This window comes from Ischnura elegans, chromosome 7 (assembly GCF_921293095.1).
Source record: "Ischnura elegans chromosome 7, ioIscEleg1.1, whole genome shotgun sequence".
Lineage (NCBI taxonomy): Eukaryota > Metazoa > Arthropoda > Insecta > Odonata > Coenagrionidae > Ischnura > Ischnura elegans.
In genome coordinates this window covers 15,819,940-15,840,680 of record NC_060252.1, presented here as the reverse complement: position 1 = coordinate 15,840,680, position 20,741 = coordinate 15,819,940, and the positions used below count along the sequence as shown (strand labels likewise).

The 20,741-nt window shown below is 36.7% G+C and overlaps 1 protein-coding gene across 5 annotated transcripts in view; it reads left to right on the top strand.

Annotated features, from left to right (window-relative positions):
* Positions 1-6,613: 6,613 nt before the first annotated feature.
* The window catches only part of LOC124162244 (palmitoyltransferase Hip14), a 31,585-nt gene continuing 17,457 nt past the window's right edge, over positions 6,614-20,741 (top strand). The window contains exons 1-11 of one of the 5 annotated variants that reach the window (XM_046538713.1): positions 6,614-6,868; positions 7,038-7,201; positions 7,354-7,500; positions 7,613-7,812; positions 9,508-9,735; positions 10,899-11,061; positions 13,939-14,073; positions 17,101-17,301; positions 18,883-19,044; positions 19,185-19,341; positions 20,218-20,352. In XM_046538713.1, coding sequence (XP_046394669.1) covers positions 7,151-7,201; positions 7,354-7,500; positions 7,613-7,812; positions 9,508-9,735; positions 10,899-11,061; positions 13,939-14,073; positions 17,101-17,301; positions 18,883-19,044; positions 19,185-19,341; positions 20,218-20,352 — 1,579 coding nt within the window. In that variant the 5' untranslated portion in view covers positions 6,614-6,868; positions 7,038-7,150. The remainder of the gene's footprint in view (positions 6,869-7,037; positions 7,202-7,353; positions 7,501-7,612; positions 7,813-9,507; positions 9,736-10,898; positions 11,062-13,938; positions 14,074-17,100; positions 17,302-18,882; positions 19,045-19,184; positions 19,342-20,217; positions 20,353-20,741) is intronic. The other 4 variants (XM_046538709.1, XM_046538710.1, XM_046538711.1 and 1 more) reach the window with 4 other exon arrangements.

Genomic DNA, 20,741 nt, shown 5'->3' with positions numbered 1-20,741 from the left:
TCCCAATTCAGCCATTCTCTTGAAGTTTAAAATAATAATACTCAAAAATTTCTGCCCATTTTCCATGCGTTGGTAACATCTTCTTCACCTCTACAAACCCAAACCCTTCCTCCCCCCTCCCTGTATTTCCACATCTCCCATTGCAATATATTTATACTTGAAGACTTACCTAAATTTGTATTAACCACTTCATAATGCTATGTTGCAGCAAAAATAGTGGTGAATAAATACCATATGTTAAACACAGTTGAAGCAAAGTTTTTTAATCATTACTCTTTGAAATGGATTTCCTCCAGTAACGGCCACATGCATCTATTAGAATTAGTGGAGGGAAATATTTTAAAGCAACCCCTGATGAAAAATATAGAGCAATAATAAGAGACCAGTGAGCCTGAGGAGGCCCGAGCCCCCTCAAAAATTTGTTATGGGTGTGAGGAAAAAATGTGTCAGGCTTGTCGATTTTCCCTGGAGTGTCCAAATATCAAGATTTGAGTTATCAGGGTTCTGATGTTGATCATATGACTCTTCTAAAATGCTTAAGAGACTTAAAACTCACTACTTATAAAATTTCCCGGGGCAAGATCTCCGGTTAGGGCCCCCCCAATAATTTTTGTAGGTCGGCGTCCCTGTAAAAGACTAAGGTCAGATTTTCAAGAGGTTTGCAAAGAATTTTATTTGTCAAAATCTTCTGAAAAAAATAAAGGTGCAAAGGTTTTTACAGCAGTTAAATACCCCTCATCTATAATGGTTGCATCGAAAAAATTTGGGATTACCAATAGAAATTTCTCTGGAGGCTTATGAAAATTCTTCTCTGTATCCACTGTTGCAAAATATTCATAAACCCTGTTGAAAACCTCTTCATTGTATTTAAAAATCCTAGACAACATCTTTTGATGAGATGCAACACAGAATCTCTTGCAAGTCCCTTGGAAACATTTAAGGAGGTATTCAAGACCCTTATTCAAATACCCTGCAAATCGACTGCTGCAAAACCTCCACAAATTCTTTATTTTTGGTCACTACCACATTGGTTGCTGTTTATTTATTTATTTATTATGTTTAATGTTTGCCCAACATATACATAATTATAGGGCGAACAATACAAGAATATAACTACAAAAAAATTGAAAATAAATTGGTCACAGCCACAAAATAGTAACAAGCATGATAACAAATGCTGAAAAATATTAACTAAATACTATCACAGTCGGGAAACATATTCTCAACATCTTTTACAAAGCAGTATTTCTTTTAATACAAGTCTAGATCGTTGAAATTGAAGTGTATTTAAATGTGTGTGTGTGTCTATTGTTTTGTAGATGTCACCACTTGTCGAGAGTATTTGAGATGTATGTAACTTCTCTAGCGTGAGGGAGTGGGCACCATGTTGTAACGGTACTGTGTTGGTTGTGAGTGTTACGTACGATATGAGAGCAGAAAAGCGTTTATCTAAATGGACTACGTGGTTGTTAATTTGGACCTCCTCTCCTCGGGAACACTTCACTGGCGACGAGGATAAAGCAAGAGCTGCGGGCACCGTTGGATTTCGACATGGCTCTGATAGGCCAAATAGGAGAGTTCTCGCGTGACACCGAAGAGTTCGGTTCCTATGTTGAGAGGTTGGAACAGTTTTTTGTGGCCAATAATGTGGCAACTGAGAAGAGAGTTCCCCTGTATAAGTTAGAGGGTCCCATGTATAAGTTAACTCAAAAGAATGCCCCCTTTTTGTGGTCCAAAGAGCAAGAATCAGCATTTTGCCGAAGCAAGGAGTTGTTGCTTAATAGCAACGTTCTGACATTTTACCAACCTAAACTTCCTTTGGTTTCAATCACTGATGCCTCCCCATATGGAGTGGGGGCTGTTTTGTGCCATGTGATTGATGGGGTAGAAAAGCCAATATGGTGTGCATCAGCAACACTGACCCCGGCAGAAAAGAACTATGCTCAAATTGAAAGGGCGGCTTTGGCTATTGTCTTTGGGGTGCGCAGGTTCCACAAATTTTTGTATGGTCAACAGTTCACCATAGTAGTAAAAATAATGTTATGTACAAATATATCCAAGTTGTAATGTCAGTGATATTAAAAAATTGTTGTTCCTAACAGTATTCATAGGTAACACCATGTTTTGTATAGATTTGAGGAGTACAAATTTTTTGTCTGTATGTCTGGGGATTACCAAAAATCATAATTAGCATAGCCATTATCTACTCATTAGATGTTTTGTAGATAACTAAGACATGCTGTAATATGGACCTCCATGTCCCCTGTTGAACATCACTGCAACATTGTTTGGCAAGTCCTTTTTATGTTTGACAGATATCCATACAACATTAATTGGATTAACTTGGATACTGCACGGATGTGATATGTTAACGCTGACAATGTTGTATGGATGTTGTTGAGATTTTGAGTGCTGCTTGGAAAATGATAATTTTTTTATTTTAGGAAAATCGGATGAAATGTCTTGTGAAGGCAATACATGTACTATTTTATGAGTGATCAATGAATACTTGAAACAAAAAAAAGCTGCTTAGGGCTCAAGTCCATATATACTCAAGTAAAAATTTCTCCCTTGAAACTTGACTGAAACTGGGCTGAAACTACCTTGAAAATCACTGCCTTGCTTCTATGCTGAAACTGCATTGAAATTGAAACAAACCAGTGGAGTTTGGAAGAGGGATGGCAGTGCAGTAGCAGTGCAATTAAGAACTCCAGCTACTCCAATGAAACTCCCTTGGCTAGCTACACTGAAACTCCCTTGGCCACTAAAGTAGACTGAAACTCCCTTGGCTACCGCAGCTAGACTGAAACTCCATTGGATAGCTAGGCTGAAACTACCTTGTATGCGAGGCTGAAACTCCCTTGTTTGGCTGAATACATTTCCCCTACCCAATCCATTAAAATTCCCTTGTCAAATCATATGAAACACAGTAAATTAACAACTTGCGCAACCCAGCCAACAGTGGGTGATCACATAACAGATTTCTCCCACAATTTTGCATGCATGATAAAAGATAAAGGGTGGACTAATAAATTAATAACTGTTAAAAGCACATACAAAAATATTCCAAATGAAAGAAGTCATGGAAGTTAGATGCTCCTGCAATAGAGAAGAAACATGACTGATGAGAGTCACAAACGACTTAACTCAAAATCAAATTAGCAAAATTGCACATAAAAACTCTCCTTTACTTGGCTTATTAGTAGTAGTTATATGGTGCATTAATGTGAAGCATTCAAATTTTAGAAAGCAAAACTTAAATTACCACTGAGGAAGCATGTGCTTTGCATCATAGTTCAATGAAAAACGAAGCGATGACTCGTTACTTAGGCTATGTGTGAACTCCAAACGAAAACCACTCAAGATTCCAAAACATTCAGCAGTAACTAATAAGTATAAGCAGTAAATATACATTGCACTATAGCGAAACCCACCCGCATTCCTTATTTCTTCGAAAGCCCGCTCGAGCTCACCGAGTCCGGTCCTCCGCAGGATGACAAACAGACGGCGCGGCATTCGCGGCGTTGATGACCGGTCGGTGTATTATCCTCCTCGTCCGGGGTATCCATGAGGCAGGAAAAGTGGATGGCAGTCGCCAATGCGTTGAAAGAAGAATTCGTTATTGGCTGCATGACTCCCGAAAAAGGAGCTTGAAATCCTTAAACGTGGCTGGATTAAAACATGAATTCAATGTCAATGTTCTCATGGCTGAACATGGAAGGAATAAACATGCCATCAGAGAAGTTAAAACGATTACCTCCAATTATGACTGCAGTCACCACCACCGACCTCGTTCTCCCCTTCACCTTAATTTCGATTAATTATTGCCGTTAACAACCGTCGAAGTACCGGGAAAATATTTATGCCGTCAATCTTTTCATGCCAAAACCCACGCTCACCACTTGTCTTTCGCTGCTAGCAACTTCCCAAGTAACATTTTTGGTTGGCCCTCTGTTGGCAGATGGTGGGACACAGCGGTTGGCCCATGGTATGATTTGGCCACCTCGCCAACCGTATCCCAACCAACGATTCCCCAACGATGGGCCAACAGAGCATTACAGTCGGGCCTTCGTATTCCCAACTATAGGCCAACCCCTCTCCAACGATACACCGTTGGCCCTTTTCAATTCTGCCATCCGTTTCCCAACGAAAGCTATATTTTACTGGCATTCCTCATTTTTATAGAATGAGAGTTAAATTAATTTACCTTCTCACTTGATATGATACCGGTACATAGATAGAATCTTTACCTTTAACTCCCGATAAATCAAAATGAAATTAAATACGTTAACAATCAATGCTATAGGACAAAGTAAGGTTACAGTGGTTAAAAGTGGAAAACAAAAAATCAATATCAGTTCAGAAGGTCCCCAACTTTTATTTTCACAAATTAGGACACTTTTTATTAGGACAAAATTAGGAAAATTTCAACAGCACCTTTCCATATTACAATATGGCACACACAAAAACTGTCCATCTTCTTTGAAGGGCAACAAAACACACTTAGATAAAATCTGGGTGGACTGTGCAATTTGCATCCAGGTACTAATTTTTTTACTACAAATATACCAATGGTACCACTTCTAAGAGGTAATTCAAAGAAATCCTCCTTAATTTCAAACATGTCACACTGCAAGATGTACACCCCTGAGTTATTTGATTCAATTGCCTTCACAATTCCTATTCTCTGGTCTTCGGTAACGAAATTGTTAAGTTTAGTCCATTTTACTTAATTGGATTAATAAGTGCAAGATTTAGGGATATTAATAGGAATCACAGAAACACTGATTGAGTATAATATAGTTGATGTATTTTCCATAAAATAATAATTGTGCAGTTGTTATTTAGGTTTACTCCTACAAATTCAATCTCATTCTCTTCAGAGAGGACTAAATCACTCACTTTGTCCATTGAAACACTGTTTTCATTAAAACTTCCACTTGTACTAGATATGCCACAATCTGAAAAAATATACATATCAATCTATCTAAATTAATGATGAAAAGTTTAAAATTCCACGAAACTATCTGTTTAAGGTAACATGATTTTAGGAATGCCAGTTTTGTAAGACTTACCAAATTAGGTCAATGCCTTATTTTTGTTAGAAGCACTCGACTTATTTTATTTAACTGCTATCACAAAGACATAGTGAATGATTAACATATAAAAGCAATCCCTAACAACCAAACAAGTTTTGGTTGTTAGGTTGCTAGGGAACCATGTGAACCGTATCCTGCAACTTATGCAATCGTACTATAATGTTATGATGTCCCAACAGTGGCCCAATGATAATCCATTTCGTAGGGCCATCGTTGGGGATTTCCGTTGGGCCAACAGCATAAACCGTTTCGTTGGGCCGACGAACAATATCTGCGTTGGGCCAACAGTGGAATTTGGTAGGCATATCCACCCACAATGAGCCAACCGTGACTACGGTTCCCCAACCGAGGCCCAACGGTCAATGTTACTTGGGTTAAGAGAAATAACGGCAACCGACAGCTTGAGGCGCGGGAAAAGATATACGTGTTGCCAAAAGCTAAATTAAAAAAAAATACATTGCCGCTGAAAACAGGGGTCGCGTATATGTCCGGTAGATGAGTTCCGTACGTTGGCAAAACTTACGATGGGTAACACACGCGCAGCAAGGGAGAAGCAGTTCAAATTCATGAGGGAGATGGGATACCCAAATGCTGCAGCAGCTGTTTCAGGGCAGTTAAGACATTCGGCAAGAGAGATGCAGTGGTGTCATGAATTCGGCCTGGCCTGAGCCTATTGTCCAGTTCAGTATCAGTGGGGCACACATGCAGCAAGGGAGAAGCAGTTCAAATGCAATGGACTCGCAAGGGAGAATGGCATCAGAGTTTCAGTTGAGTGCTCTTTTTCTTGTTGAGGAGAAGGCAGTGCAGTGCAGCTACAAGGTTGTTTCAAGGCAGTTTTAACACATTCAGTGGAGTTTCAGCCAAGAATCAGCTCTGTTTCAAGGGAGAAATTTTTACTTGAGTATACATATGTAGGTACTACATAGTTCATATTATTGCAGTAAACTGGGCCATAGGCAAAAAACTCGAGCCATCTTTCATTAAAAGTAAGCCTACACTGAGACCAGGGTTATTAATTCTTTCCTCCATTAATTGGCCAATGAAATAACCAATTATCATAGGTGGATTACCACAGTGACTTATATGTAGGTACTTTTAGCCATGTAGCAGAAAGGGACAATGTTCTTAATGCGGCCCTTTCATTCCTAATGTTTAAGATCATTGACAAAGTTTTTTTGGATCTCTTCCAGAACTTCTTAAATGTGTGGTTTATCATGGATATTGCACGGATGTCATATGCTAACGCCCACAATATTATATGGATGTTGTTAGGATTCTTTCAGTTGAGCAATTTGTTTGTGTGTGAGAAAATGCAGATGTTACGAAACCATGGCATTCGGAAGAATATTTTGCGTAGGTTACGGGGAAAATCAATCGTAATTAGAAGTCACAATAAGTCTTAAAATATTCTCGGAGATGATAAAACAGCAAAAAGTGAATTATATAAAATTATTCGGGTTTTATTAATAATCTATAAGAAGTTCTTTAGCGCATATTCCTCCCTTCTTGTAATTTTTAACTATTTAAGAGCCTGATTTACACAAAATTTATTTGCTACCATCGTTAGGACCATCGTGAACGACCATCACCAGTAGCACAACCAAACTAGTGTTAACGAAAAGACCGCCAATTACGAGCAGAGATATGGGGCGGAAGTGGAGGCGGCGTGTGTATATATCGATATGTATCGGAACCATCGGAATAAGTCGATCGTAAGAAATCGATACAAATTCAAGTTCGTTGTAGATTAGGGGAAAGCCAAGGAAAAGGTATTATTTACTTATCCATTCGTACGGTGTTTCATGATTATGTGCTTAATCATCATTTTATCGTGGTTTGGGTAGTTTCGAACTCGAAAAATTATTTGTGATTTCATTATATTTTGGGGATTGCTGAATATTGAGCAAATTCATGAAGTATTGATTTTTGTTGGTCAAGGCTTCTTGAGAGATCTTCGCCCCTTTTCTACAGAAGAAACATAATCTGCAGTATGGAAATATCATCACAGTTTACGTAATTTGTTTCCGACGTATTTTACTTGTATATAGACGATGGCTGGGGAGGTTGACCCAACTTGTAATCCTGTGAATTTCGTTACCCAGGTATGTTTTTTCTTTGTGAAAAATGTATAAGATAGTACTTTTAAACGTGTTATTCAGTTCATCGTAAAAGAATCTCGTCAAGTTAGAATGGCATCCACTCTTTATTTCGTCTGAGGTAACATTTGTTTTATTATCCCACCTGTGTTTACTAGGATGGCTGCAAGCCAGGTACCTTGTATGGGACGGAAAGAGAGAGTGATGGGAGAGGAGATGGCAATACAATATTTCAAGAACCGGTGACAAAAAATACGTCGACAGAACACGATTACAGTGGATTCGACATTGTCAAAGCCACTCAGGTATGTTATTTCAAATCTCAGGAAGTTCTCTCACATGATTCTTATTTCAGGTGAAACATATTTAACTCTTTAATAATACTCACCTCTTTTCGTTTTGCTGTCTTGTTGATAGTATGGAGCCCTTGAGAGATGCAAAGAGATTATTGAAGCAGGTTATGATGTCAATAAGCCTGATAGTGAAACGGTGACACTGCTTCATTGGGCGTCCATAAACAATAGGAAAGAAATAATAAAATATTATGTATCAAAAGGTGCAGTTGTGGATGCTGTCGGTGGAGAGCTCATGTCAACTCCTCTTCATTGGGCAACAAGGTTAGTTAATCTTGGGAATAATTCTCTAAATTATTAAACCGTGTACATTAATTACAGCTGTGGTGGGAAATGGATTTGAAAGGAATATAGTCCTGTGAAAAAATAGAATGGTGTAGCTACTTTCATATTCGGTATTACTTATGAGGGAATCCACAATTCAGGCCTTTTTGCAAGAGTTGATGATATTGGGAGAATGCCTGTGATTGATTATGTTATACAGTTGCTTTTGGTTTTTATTTATTGCTATGAGATTCAAAGCGAAGGATCCACCATTGGCCATGGGAATAAATAAAATATGCTTGGTCCTAGTGTCTTTTAAGGGTGGGAAAGTTTGCAATAGTTTTTATGAGATTGATGGTTGGATGATCAATTTTTTTGGCAGAAGACTTTGGGAAGGAATTATTTCATTAGTGTTAATTTAGTTTATGTCATCTTCTACGGATCAATGTAGAAGTTCATTTATTTTGGAGACTACCTACTTGCCTTTTTACTTAAGCATGTTGATAGCTAACCATATCTATTGATGTCATTGTTTTTTTTTTGTCTTTTATATAAGTTTTTTCTCCCTTGGAGAGGCTTGATTAGTCCTAATTTTGGCATATACTCCAGAGTGGTCCTGCCTGGTGGCCCTTGTCTTCTTTGTTAAAGTTGTTTGTAATGTTGGTATCCATTGATTCCCTGATTTTCTCGGGGAAATTTGTTTTTTTTTTCAATTAGTTTGCCTTTGTCTAATTTCATTGTGTATCTGCATTCTGACCACTCATGTTCCACAGTGACAGATTAGCTGAACTTGTTGTGTATAGTGGGCCACTAGTGCTGCTGCAAGTGTGTGTATATGGGTTAGCTGGTCTCACCTATGCATATCCTTTATCTATTTTGGCTGGATGTTAGAAATTGTTAATATTGATTAACCATGCACAATGCTCCCCTTAATTTATTTGTGCACGTGGCATTTCATTGTTTACTCAACATTCTTGAGAATGCATATGGGAATATTGGAGTTAACTATGAAATGCATTGTGTGCAAATAAAGTTAGTGGAAAATTGTGCAATTCCTAATATTCCAATGCATGTCTTCCTACATTAACAGGGCTCTGCCTTGCGGAGTTCTTGAAATTTTTGTCTTTTGAAAGCAAGTTAGATAGATGCATAGACAATGTTAGATGAAGTTAGACACATAGCTGAATCTTGTGACTGTGTATATTTTAAGTTCTTTGTGGTAACTTGGTTGTTGGATGCTCCAATTGTCATTGTTTCTTCTCTCTTCTTTAGAAGTGGAACTTAGATGACGAGAAACTAAATTAAATACAATTTCTCATCTTATAACAGAAGGCTTGACTGGAGCCTGCAATGTCTAGGAATGATTGAGAATTATTTGTCAAATTTTCAATGGCTTTCCAGAGGATACCTGTTGTGATGCCAATATTAATATCATGTATCAGCTTTTTTTACCAGACTTCCTAATTATATTAATCTACATGATATCTCAATAAGTTTTAGTTTAACTGACCTCATCTTTTTTTACATTTGTTTTTTGTAAGTTCTTGAGGACTTGTCTGATGATAAATAAATTTGCGTGAAAGGAGATGATAGGAAACATACCTCCCGTAGTAACAGTATTAACGAAATTCATCGACATGAAATTACTTTTTAAATTTACTCGGCAATTAAGGAAACAAAAAATGCCTTGCACAGGAATCTTTTATCTTGCAGGCAAGGTCACCTGGGTGCTGTTGTCCTTCTAATGCAGTGTGGGGCTGATCCGTCTCTGCGTGATGGCGAGGGTGCCTCGTGCATTCATCTTGCTGCTCAGTTTGGGCACACAGCGGTGGTGGCGTATCTTGTGGCTAAAGGTGTTAGTGTGGACATGCGTGACAGAAACGGGATGACGCCACTCATGTGGAGTGCATATAAAGTCACTAGGTATGTTTGATTTCATCACTCAATAGTATGCATAACTCTTTTTCCGGTTGTGAAGGCCTGCTTACACGGTACATTAACACGTACGAGTTAATGTACGTTTGCGTGAATGATTTTGGTGGAACGGAACATGTATGAATGCATGAACCAAATTAGAACAGGTTCTATTTTCTGTTCATGCATTCGCATAAGTTGGGTAGTTACACGGTGCATTTTGGCATTCATTCTTGCATTAATACATTTATACATTAACCCGTACGTGTTAATGTATCGTGTAACCAGGCCTTAATATGTACTCACTAAGTTAGTGATTCAATGAGAAGGTTGGCTTGTTTGTGTGAGGGTAGAGCTCACCCCAGATTCAGCCACAGGCATGTGAACTTTTATTTTAGGAAAAAATAATATTCTTTTTTTTCCTCCCGTTTCCTCCCTGTTTTCTGTTTCCACCTTTCTCATATTTCCGAATCATACAAATTAACATTCTATTTGTGTAGAAAATAATGTGTAAATCTAGAATTGTTTAAAATATTCATAGTTCTACCCAAAGGCGTAACTGGGAATATGCCTAGGGGTGGGATGGAATGTCCTGAGGTGGTGATCCTTCTATAGGCAACTTTTTGAAATTTTTGAAAAATGACATGCCTGGACATTTCATTTTTCATCATTTTGGCTTTGAAAATTTAACTTTAAGCAGATATAGTAATTAAATTTCAAAACTAGACAATATTTAAAAGTATGTAACTTTTTTATTTCTCTGAGGCTTTAGGGGGGGATCTATCCCCTCCCCCACCCCCCCATAGTTACACCACTGGTTCTACCACATTTTTCGGTAATCTGCTTCTATTAATGGGAACTTCAGTTTCCTATTTGAACTTACTCCTTGTCATCCACGAAAAGTGTAAAGGAAATTTGTAGTCCAAAAAAAAAGATCTATCTATCTAACCCAGGATCCTTGATCAGCATCCAAGAAGTCTAATCACTAGACTACCACGCTCCATAAACCAAGGTATGGGTTTAATTACTGAGTGAGCGAATGAATAGTGTTACCCTTTGTCCTCCCGCATGTGCACCAGAAATAATTTCCATAGAAAGAATGTCTCATGACCATCTTCTTTGATATGATGTCTGTGTAGAGAAATTTTTGAAAGAATTATTTTCTTTTCCAGCCTAGATCCGACTCGACTTCTCCTTACCTTTGGAGCTTCTACAGCTGCTCAAGATAAACTGCAAGGCAACACAGCTCTTCACTGGGCTGTCATTGCCAGGAATCAATCTGCTGTTTCGACCTTAGTAATGAGAGGTGCAAGTCTGGACATACCAAATTCTGAAGTAAGTGTCCACTTTATTTTCTTTCAGAATAATATTTACATTTTCAGCTCCACTGTTAATTTTTAAGTAATGTTCTCTGAATGGGTGTATTTATGTTTAAATCTCTTCTCTGCCCTGGCCTCGTGTTAACTCAGTAAATGAATTTCAGATTGGGATAAGTGTTTTATAGAGGTCATGTGATATTCAGTCAACTAATATGAATATTAAATAATGAATCAGGTGAAAAATAATTACTTTTAAAGCTCCATACATATACGTTTTAGCTATAAACTTCCATATGAAAGTTTTTGAATTAAATTTGTGCAACTTATTTCATAACGATTACTTATCATGGAAAATTGCAAGTATTTATTTCAATGTGGAAATATTCCACTCCATAATGCTTGAATGTTTGGATTATATCCATTCGAAAGGTATTTTTGGTTTTTAATAGTGATCATGTGAATCAATGTGAGGAAAAATATTTTTTACCAATTTTTACTGTAGAGGGTGTACATTGGAAGATGTTTTATTATTAGAATGGGGAATTTGCATGATTTTTTTTTAATTTCACAGACGGACAGAAAATTATTTTCTGAATTCTACAAAAAAAACCGCATGTAAATTTGAGTTTTTCTTCGCGAGATATTCAATGATAAATATAACGAATTTTAAAGTGCGCCAAAAACTCCTTCTCCCCCCAAGCCACTACCAATGAAGCCTTGATGACGTCATAGGTGCCTAAACATATCACGAAACAATTGTTGTGATTTTTTGTTATAGTTGCTAGCAATTGTGAGAGCTTCGTTTGTGAGACATATTGATTGTTTTCTATTTAAAGGATATTATCCGACAATAGAGGCTCGGAAGCCCTCATATTTTGTATAATTTACAATACATATTAATATATGAGTAAGTGCATAAAGTTTAAAACTGGAGCAGTTAAACCAAAAATTTTATAATACCTAAATAACATCGTTGTAGGAGTCTGAGCCACGGCCGTTGGATGGGGATACGTTAATTGTAAGTTGATGTTATCGAGGGCATAGCATTCATTTAAGTTTGTAATTAGAACAATTTTGATGTTAACTTATGTCTGCTATGCTTTTATATTCAATAAATTCATCCATTTCTTCTTAGGCACTGGAGAATTCGTCATTTAGGACTGCCTGTGCTTGCATCATGAGGTGAATTCCAGTCAATGCAACTTTTGCTCGCTGATTGGAGACATCTAAGAACACTTTTTTTTTGCCAAAATAGTGTTATTTTCAATGTGACATCTCCCGTTAAGCTACTGCTAATAATCACAGAGCCAGTGGTTGTAATGCACAAAGTTTGACAAGGTTGAAAAATATTGGCCAAGAGTTATTAGTGTTCCAACAAGATTGAATTGTAAAAAGTGCTATTACGCTATCGATAAATGTCTAACAGTAATCTAAAATTGTCAGTGGCGAGTTCACCTCCGTTTTTCACCGTAGATATGACATTTCACTATCAAGCTATCTAGATCAAAACTGTATGTGAAGTTTGTTATTCTATTATTTCAACAAATAGTAGTGAGAAAAGTCACCTTTGTCACTTGCGTGGGCTAATTTAAGGTTTTAAATCAGTGAATAAATAGTTGTTTTCATCATTACGAGCTCTGTAATTGCAAGTTGTACGTGATGAATATAAGAATGGTAGTGACTTCTAGTTTTTGATAGTTGTATTTCCCACTATATTTTTATGGTATATGCTAGTATATTGTTTATGGATTTATATGTATTATTGAAATAGGTTGTAGCTCGTGTGTGTGTGTAGGTTGACAGCGGAACTGATTCGCGATCTCACATGTGGATTGTGTGCAGACCGTTTTGCTGTGAATTCGTACCATAGGACGGAGAGGACTACCTTCTCTGCTAATACGGTGTTCCCAAATTCAACAGCACAGCTCGTAAGCTTACGATGGTTATCCTCCAGTATTACAAGTTTCTTTTATATCTCGATTTGCCGCCGACGTATAGCAATAATTTGTCATAACAAATTCCATGAGGGTCGTGGCATCAATTTTAGGCGGCTTGCGGGGTATTATGTAGATATAGATGAATTTCAGGTGTACTATTCGAACGAGCGGCAACGTTATCATTCATTTTTCTCTTAACTAAAACATATGAAGTGAAATGCTTGTACTTCATCATCCTGACGTTGCATTATTAATATCCCAAGTAATAATCGTGGCACAATAGCAATAGGAAAACTTGCCCAAGAACAACAGAACAAAATAAAGTGACAATGAGCGGCTAAATACTCCCTCAAAACAAATTTTACAGCATGCGCCCAGCGTATTTTCCAACTCCCTACGGTTGTTTAGGCACCTATGACGTCATGCCTGGCCTCGGCAATGCTCGGGTGTCTTCACGCAGTGGTCGGATCAGAAAAATTTTTCTCGATTTTTAAAGTCAATTTTTAATTTCTTTTGATGATGAATGGAGAAACTTAAGGCAATTTTGCGAGCTAATGTATCCATTTTACTTATTCAAAATAGTTTTTAGAGAAATCGACGACCCATGCAAGTTCCCCATTTACATGGCCATGTACTCATTCATAATATTTACCTCAGAATTGTGTGTTACCTACGTATTATGTTTTCTTGCCTATAATTATAAATTGGTTACATTCAAATTGAAAAATTTTCATTCCTTAACTTTCCTACCAGAACATAAATATAATTGTACTAAATCAAAATCATCTAGTCACTAGTTGTGAATGTTTTTGCTGTGTATTTCCCTAGAAAATAATCAAGAAACACATAATCTTATTGTTTTAAAATTATCCTTCCCCCTGAACATAAATAGAGATACCAACCAACCAACTACAGTTCGACCAAGTTTTGTATTATAATATTTGTGTTAATTTCAGGGTGAAACAGTTTACAACATGTTATCATCTCAGAAAGCAACTTGGATAGGAAAGAAAGTCAATGAAAAGATCCAAGAAATCTCTGGCAGAAGAAGAAACATTTGCTACAGACTTACAAGAGACAAGGTAATTAAGGTATAAATCATAGGGACCGGAATAAACAGGTATGATGTGTATTGCATTGTTGACCATGTCTTGCCTCTTTTGGTAACTAACTGGGATTTTTAGTGCTCAGCTTCTATTCCTATGCTCAACTAATCAGCAAACCTGTCATACCTATTATGTATTAGACTTAATATTTCATGATAATTAGGCTTTCTATAATATATCTAATGCTAGAGAATTCTCATACTAACTACTGGGCCATGTTCTTCCTTCCTATTGGTTTGTAATATACTAGGTGCTAATTTGTTCATTTGAGTGTATTTATCTGAATTTTTGTGTCATTCAAAGATGCGCTAATAACCATACAGTTAATAACGTGATTTTCCTCACACACATGTTTGCAGCTGATTACACATATTCTTGCTAAGGTGTGGCTTTAGAAGTCACAAGTGTAATTTCAAGGGATGGTCAGATAGGATACCTTGGATCTAACTATCCGCAGATATTGACCTTCACCGCATAGTGCGGATCCAAATTTGCTTAAGACATTGCATCTGGATGTGAAATTTCAAATAATGCTTCAGTGAATGCAGCTTCCTGTAAGAGAAAGTGAAAAGAATTCTGATCCTCTCATCGCATGCACCATCACACTACGACACTTGTCCTAGTTATGAACCACTTCGTTTAAAATCTCTCGTTGGGGCTATGCGACAGAACTTCAGCCGTGGAAAATTTTAAGGCAAAAAACAATAGGCATCTAGTGTGACTCTTCCCAAGAGATTGAACAATCACCGGGGAATCTCAGTTTCGTAGGATAATAACCACGTCAAAAGTAAATACGTTGCATAGTTCAGAAAACCACCCTCGGCCCTCCATCAGCTCGTGCCTCTGACTTTTTTTCGTTTCTGAGATCACGCAAATGATAAATCATTGTCTGTGAAGGAAAATATCAAGTTTTCACGAGAACAATCGGAACCTGTCTCACCAACTGACCTTTTTCGTCCTTTCTCCTTCAATTCTCTGTTTCGAAAGGACAAATGCTAGGTGATGACTTTCTGGGTCGGAAGATGTCTCGATAGCTTAGGCAATTGGATGACATGCACAAGATTTAAAAAAGAATGATAACTAACGCAATGCATTTCTGACGGTATTTTAGTTCTTTCATCTCTAATTGATTGCCAATAAGTTTTCTTGTTACAACTAGACTATACTAATATTCAACGTGTCGAAGTAGCATATTTTCAAAGAAACAAGCGTATCATTAACCCCCTCAAACAAGTGGAGATGGACTGGAAATGCCAACTGCATATATTACGTAGCTCTCCCAGCTTCGCTTTGAAGGCAATGACGTCACAAAATAGCAAGATGTGACATGTTTATCCTGGACCTTCTCATTTTTAGTCTGATTGCTTGAAAAACGGAGGGATCACCCCGATTCCTCTCCACCTCTCCTTTACTCGCTTCTGCTACCCAGCCCTTCTTCTCGAAATTGTCGAGCTGTTGTCTCGTCCTGCTCCCACACCTCGTCACACGTGAAGTCAATATTGTTCTAAGCATTGATAATTGTCGCAGATTGCACAGTTGCAATTTAATTTAATGATACATTGATGAATATGTTTTTCATTGAGTGGAAACATTTTTATTGAGATGAGGAGAGCTCAATGTATGCCATGTGAGTGCACAGTGGCATGAAACTATTGTGAGGTAGTGAAAAATCTACCTCACCACAACTGAAGCATTTACGGGTCAAACACAAGTCAGCATGCGATAAGAAAGTGACAAAATTTGGGGGAAACGTGCGTGAAGAAAATGTGGATACTGTCAAATAACTTGCAAGCTTATAAAAATAATTTTTAATCAGTTAAAATGTGTATGAACATCCAAATAACATTCCTTTGATCACGTGTACCCAGAAGAAACTTGAATAATTACTTTGTTGTATAGCAGGCAATTAAAAATGCATTTGGATCCAAAAATATCTTAAGATCCGACACCTGAAATCAAGTATCTGATCTGGATCCAAAAAAATCCTGGATCCGTCTATCCCTAGTAATTTCATATCCTGCTAAAATAGTTTTTTCTCGCACAATGTGTCATGAATGTTGTGGTTTTATGCCTTATTTGTCATTGAAACGTTTATTTATGTGGCAGCATTTAAATAAACTGTTGCACTTTATAATTTTTGGAAATAATGTTGATTAAACTTGCGATGGAATCAACTTTATGATCTCTCCTCTAAAACAAATTAATTTGGTGAAGGGAATGTCTCCTGTACTTATAAAGATTTGAGGCTTTCCTGGTGGAAAACATGTGGAAATTTTTCTTGTGTTGTCAACAATCTGGGAAGAATTTCTACTTACAACTATGAAGGGAGAATGTTCTATGCCTTGCCTGTACATACCTGTGTGTTTGGTGCTATGTTTGTATCTAATGATGATGTTCTGCGCATTGAGGGTTAAAATAAATTATGTCGCATTAAAAAGTACTTGCTTTTGTGTGTGTCATTAATTTAAAAGCTTGACAAAAGAGGGACAAATACTTATGTAGTGTGAGCCAGAAACATTTCACTCATTAGCTTATTCTCCAGCATGTTTAATGCTGGTTGTTCTTGAATTATTAGCCATTACAGTTGTCAAAATGTTTTGTTTGTTTGTGTTCTTACGGTCAGGTGTTTGGGGGTTTGTTTGTATAAATTTTATTCTCTTTATCAGTAATTAATCCATAATTAATGATTAAGTTTTAATGAAACTTAGAAAAAAGGTAGTTTTGTTTTTGCTGATTTGGACTTGAGATTTATTGAATTTTCAAGTTATTATTGTTCTTTATAAAATCACCTTGAGCAATACATTGCATTTTATGATTAATTTGGATGAAAATGGTTAATTCTTGTTTCTATGGCTTATTATAAGGTTGTAAAATGCACCTTTATATATATACAGAGCATTGATGAAATCCACATGGTTGGTCTATGGCCTGAATGAATAAAAATTATGATGAATTATCTTACTGTGTGATATTTTTGGACTGACTTTGATTTTTAATTCTCCTTTTTTTCAGCATCTAAGGTTCTGGTGCATGGTGTCAACTCCGTTCATGGCATTTTATGTGGTTGGAGTGACGTTAGAGTCAAGTCTCAATTACTTAGTAAAGATGGGGTTATTTGTCCTGGCATATATTGTCCTGCACTTCGGTGGCCAATATCTCTATGATGAGAGACTCATGAATCTTTTACCAATGTCTATTTATTTGGCCACTAAGGTGAGTTGTAACATTTCTGCATGTTGTTTTTTGTGAGAAATTTTCTGACATTGATTTTAAGCATTATAATTTTGTGATCTGCGTATTACTATAGCCAGTACTTCCTTCTAAAAAATGTCTTGGTCAAACTGAAGAAGCAGTACACCTACACTTATGCTTGAAGTTCATATTTTGACTTTGGTAGACACCCAATTCTTTGTTTTAATTCCTTATGTGTAACTTTATCTTCTATGTAACAATTGAATAGTCTTAATATAATAATAATAATAATGTTTATTGTCATGGGTGTTAACCCATTGTACAAAAAAATTATGTAACATATTTAAGCATTATAAAATATATATCACAAGAAAAAAGAATTATTGCACAAAGAGAAAATTCTCAGAAATATAATATTTAAGCAAGGTAATGTTCACACAAGGAAAAAAAGGAAGGATAACAAGAATCAAAATAAGGAATTTACTCAGTTACATGAAGTTAAAGTACAGATAATATTAACCATGGGAGGTCAATCAAGTGAAAAAATTAAACTAATTTACAATAATATGTAGTGTAGGCAAAGTAATGATCTCAAAAGAACACACAGGATGACAAAAAGCAAGAGAAGGTAGTACAAGGTTGAATGAAGTTTACCAACATTAAACAAGTGAAGTATTTATCATGTTAAAAAATAAAAGGTAGCAATAAGGGGTGTATTGAATGTGAAGTTTCTATAGAAAAATGTTAAATGGAAAAGTTTAGTGAAATTGAGAGTAGTATCAAAGGATAAAAGATGTATTAAGGCCTGGTTACACGATGCATTAACACTTACGGGTTAATGTCTAAATTTATGAACACGTGAATGAATATGAAAATGCACTGTGTAACCACCCAACTTGAGCGAATGCATGAACGGAAAATAGAACCTGTTCTAATTTGGTTCATGCATTCGTACATGTTCCATTCCGGTCCACCAAAGTCATTCATGCAAATGTACATTAACTTGTACGTGTTAATGTACCGTGTAACCAGGCCTTAAGGAAAGGACTGTTGATTTTGTTATTAAATAGCCTGTAGAGAAATAGTAGATCAGCAAGCTGGCGGTGGACTCTTAGTGGGTTTATATAGCCCTTAGAAATTATGTATGTATGTTTGTATAATATCTGATGAACAAAAAATTACTTTATTTTCAACCAAACTAGGCATCACTTGCATAATGTAAAAATTCCTGAAGATGTCACAAAGTGGCAAAATTAAATATTTTTTTGGAAATAACTAGATATTACTGTGAAAGTAAAATTATTCTCTGAGGTAATTTATTTATGTATTTTATTACAGTCGCACATTTATAATTAGCATTGCTACAGATAATGTGCTGAAGGGATCCTCTATTAATCAATTGATAAGGAAATTTTTATGGTCCAGGCAACCATGTTCATAAGTTGAAACTCTTGCACCAATTGTATTAATTATATTAATCTGCATGGTCTGCATTTCAAAGTGTTTTGAAAAAATTAATCTATGCCAAGTGTTTTGTTCTGATGTACAAAGTGTTGAAACTAATCTCTTTTACCTTTTTCTTGATTTTTTTAATATTTCCAGTTTTGGATGTATGTGACGTGGTTTGTTTGGATCTCTAAGGTTGTTTCTCCGTGGATCAGTGCAGCTTTCATCATAACTTCTCTCTTACTATGGTATACATTTCTAAAGTCATGGCGTGGGGATCCTGGGGTTGTTGCTGCCACTCAGGAACAGAAATATCGGGTGAGTTGCTCTCTTTAAGTTTTATTAAGCATGTTAACAGTAGCACTATCAAATCTTCTTTAAAATATTTCTTGGTTTTTGTTTGTGTGATCATCTCAAAGGTTTTTACCTTTAATAGTATTTTTTTAAAATCTTTGTAGACTATCATAGAGTTGGCAGAGAGGGATGGATTTGAAGCACAATGGTTCTGTAGCTCCTGTCTCGTGAGAAGACCTGTTCGCTCAAAACACTGTTCAGTTTGCGATCGGTGTGTGGCAAAGTTTGATCATCATTGCCCTTGGGTTGGAAATTGCATAGGTATGTTTACTGATGTTCTTCTGTGGTTCATTATTAAGGCCTGGTTACACGGTACATTAACACGTACAAGTTAATGTACGTTTGCGTGAATGATTTTGGTGGACCGGAACAGAACATGTACAAATGCATGAACCAAATTAGAACAGGTTCTATTTTCCGTTCATGCATTCGCACAGGTTGGGTGGTTACACGGTGCATTTTGGCATTCATTCTCGCGTTCATACATTTAGACATTAACCCGTACGTGTTAATGTATCGTGTAACCAGGCCTTTAGATATAGGTGGAAATCGCACTTTCATTTTTATTTTATCGCACTTTCAATATCAGGTAATCGCATTTTGTAGCGTCTATTTTTTATTTCCATAATGAGGTAGATGACGATAAAATGTAGTAAAACAGAGATATATGACAAAATACAGAATATTTTAAATAATTATGTCGTAGAGCAATAATAAATTAAGGAATAAGACATATAGTGGCGGAGGTGTAGCTTGCCCGCACCCACTTGTAGTTCGCGGCCACGTAGAGTCCCAGTCAACTAGCAGCTGGGCAGTCGCTCACATGCTTTAAGCGGTGATTGTGGGCGGTGCATTTAAACTGCGCTGGGCACAAAATGTACGAATTTTGCCGTCGAAAAGACAAATTTGCGTAAAATTTGTCTTTTCGACGGCAAAAATTAATAAAAATTTAATTTCATGGTATGTTAAAGTTGTAAAAAGAATGTGTATGTGATACCTTGGTTGATGATAAGTGTTGTATCTCTGTTTTGTTGAATTTATGTTTTGCTGAGAATTTGTTGTTGCTTTCTTGTGTTTGTTGACTTTCATAAAGAAGTAGCTTTTTTTATAGATGAAGTGAATTTCAACATTTTTCAGGTGCCAAAAACCATGTGCACTTCATGAATTACCTGGCCATGTTGTTAGTCATGTGTGTTTTTGTTCTCTATGGTTGCACAAGTTTCTGGAAGGCAGAATGCAATGCCTCCCCAAGAAGAGATGGATTGTTAAAATGTGAGTATGTATGTCTTTTGATACCCTTGTTTGTATGGATTGCCAGTATGACTGGGAGACTCATAGGCTGCTATTCTGACTGGGAATATGATTGTGCTATTCGCTAAGATTGTGGGAAAAGGTGTAATCCTCAGGACTTTTATTTCCCAGTCACAATTCAGCATTCTGAATGGAGTAACCATGGCTGAGATTCCACCAGAAGTCTTAAGCCACAAGATTTTCATTAGCGCGTTCCCAATTCATTATTATGGACAGTCATCAGGCAATAAATTACCCCTGGCCAGGGGGCCTAAGCCTGAGTTTTCACTGGCATGCGAGTGAGTGGTAACTAAGGGGTCACGTGACCTTTTCTCGAACTACGAGTGAATTTGCTATGCTCGAATTGGGGG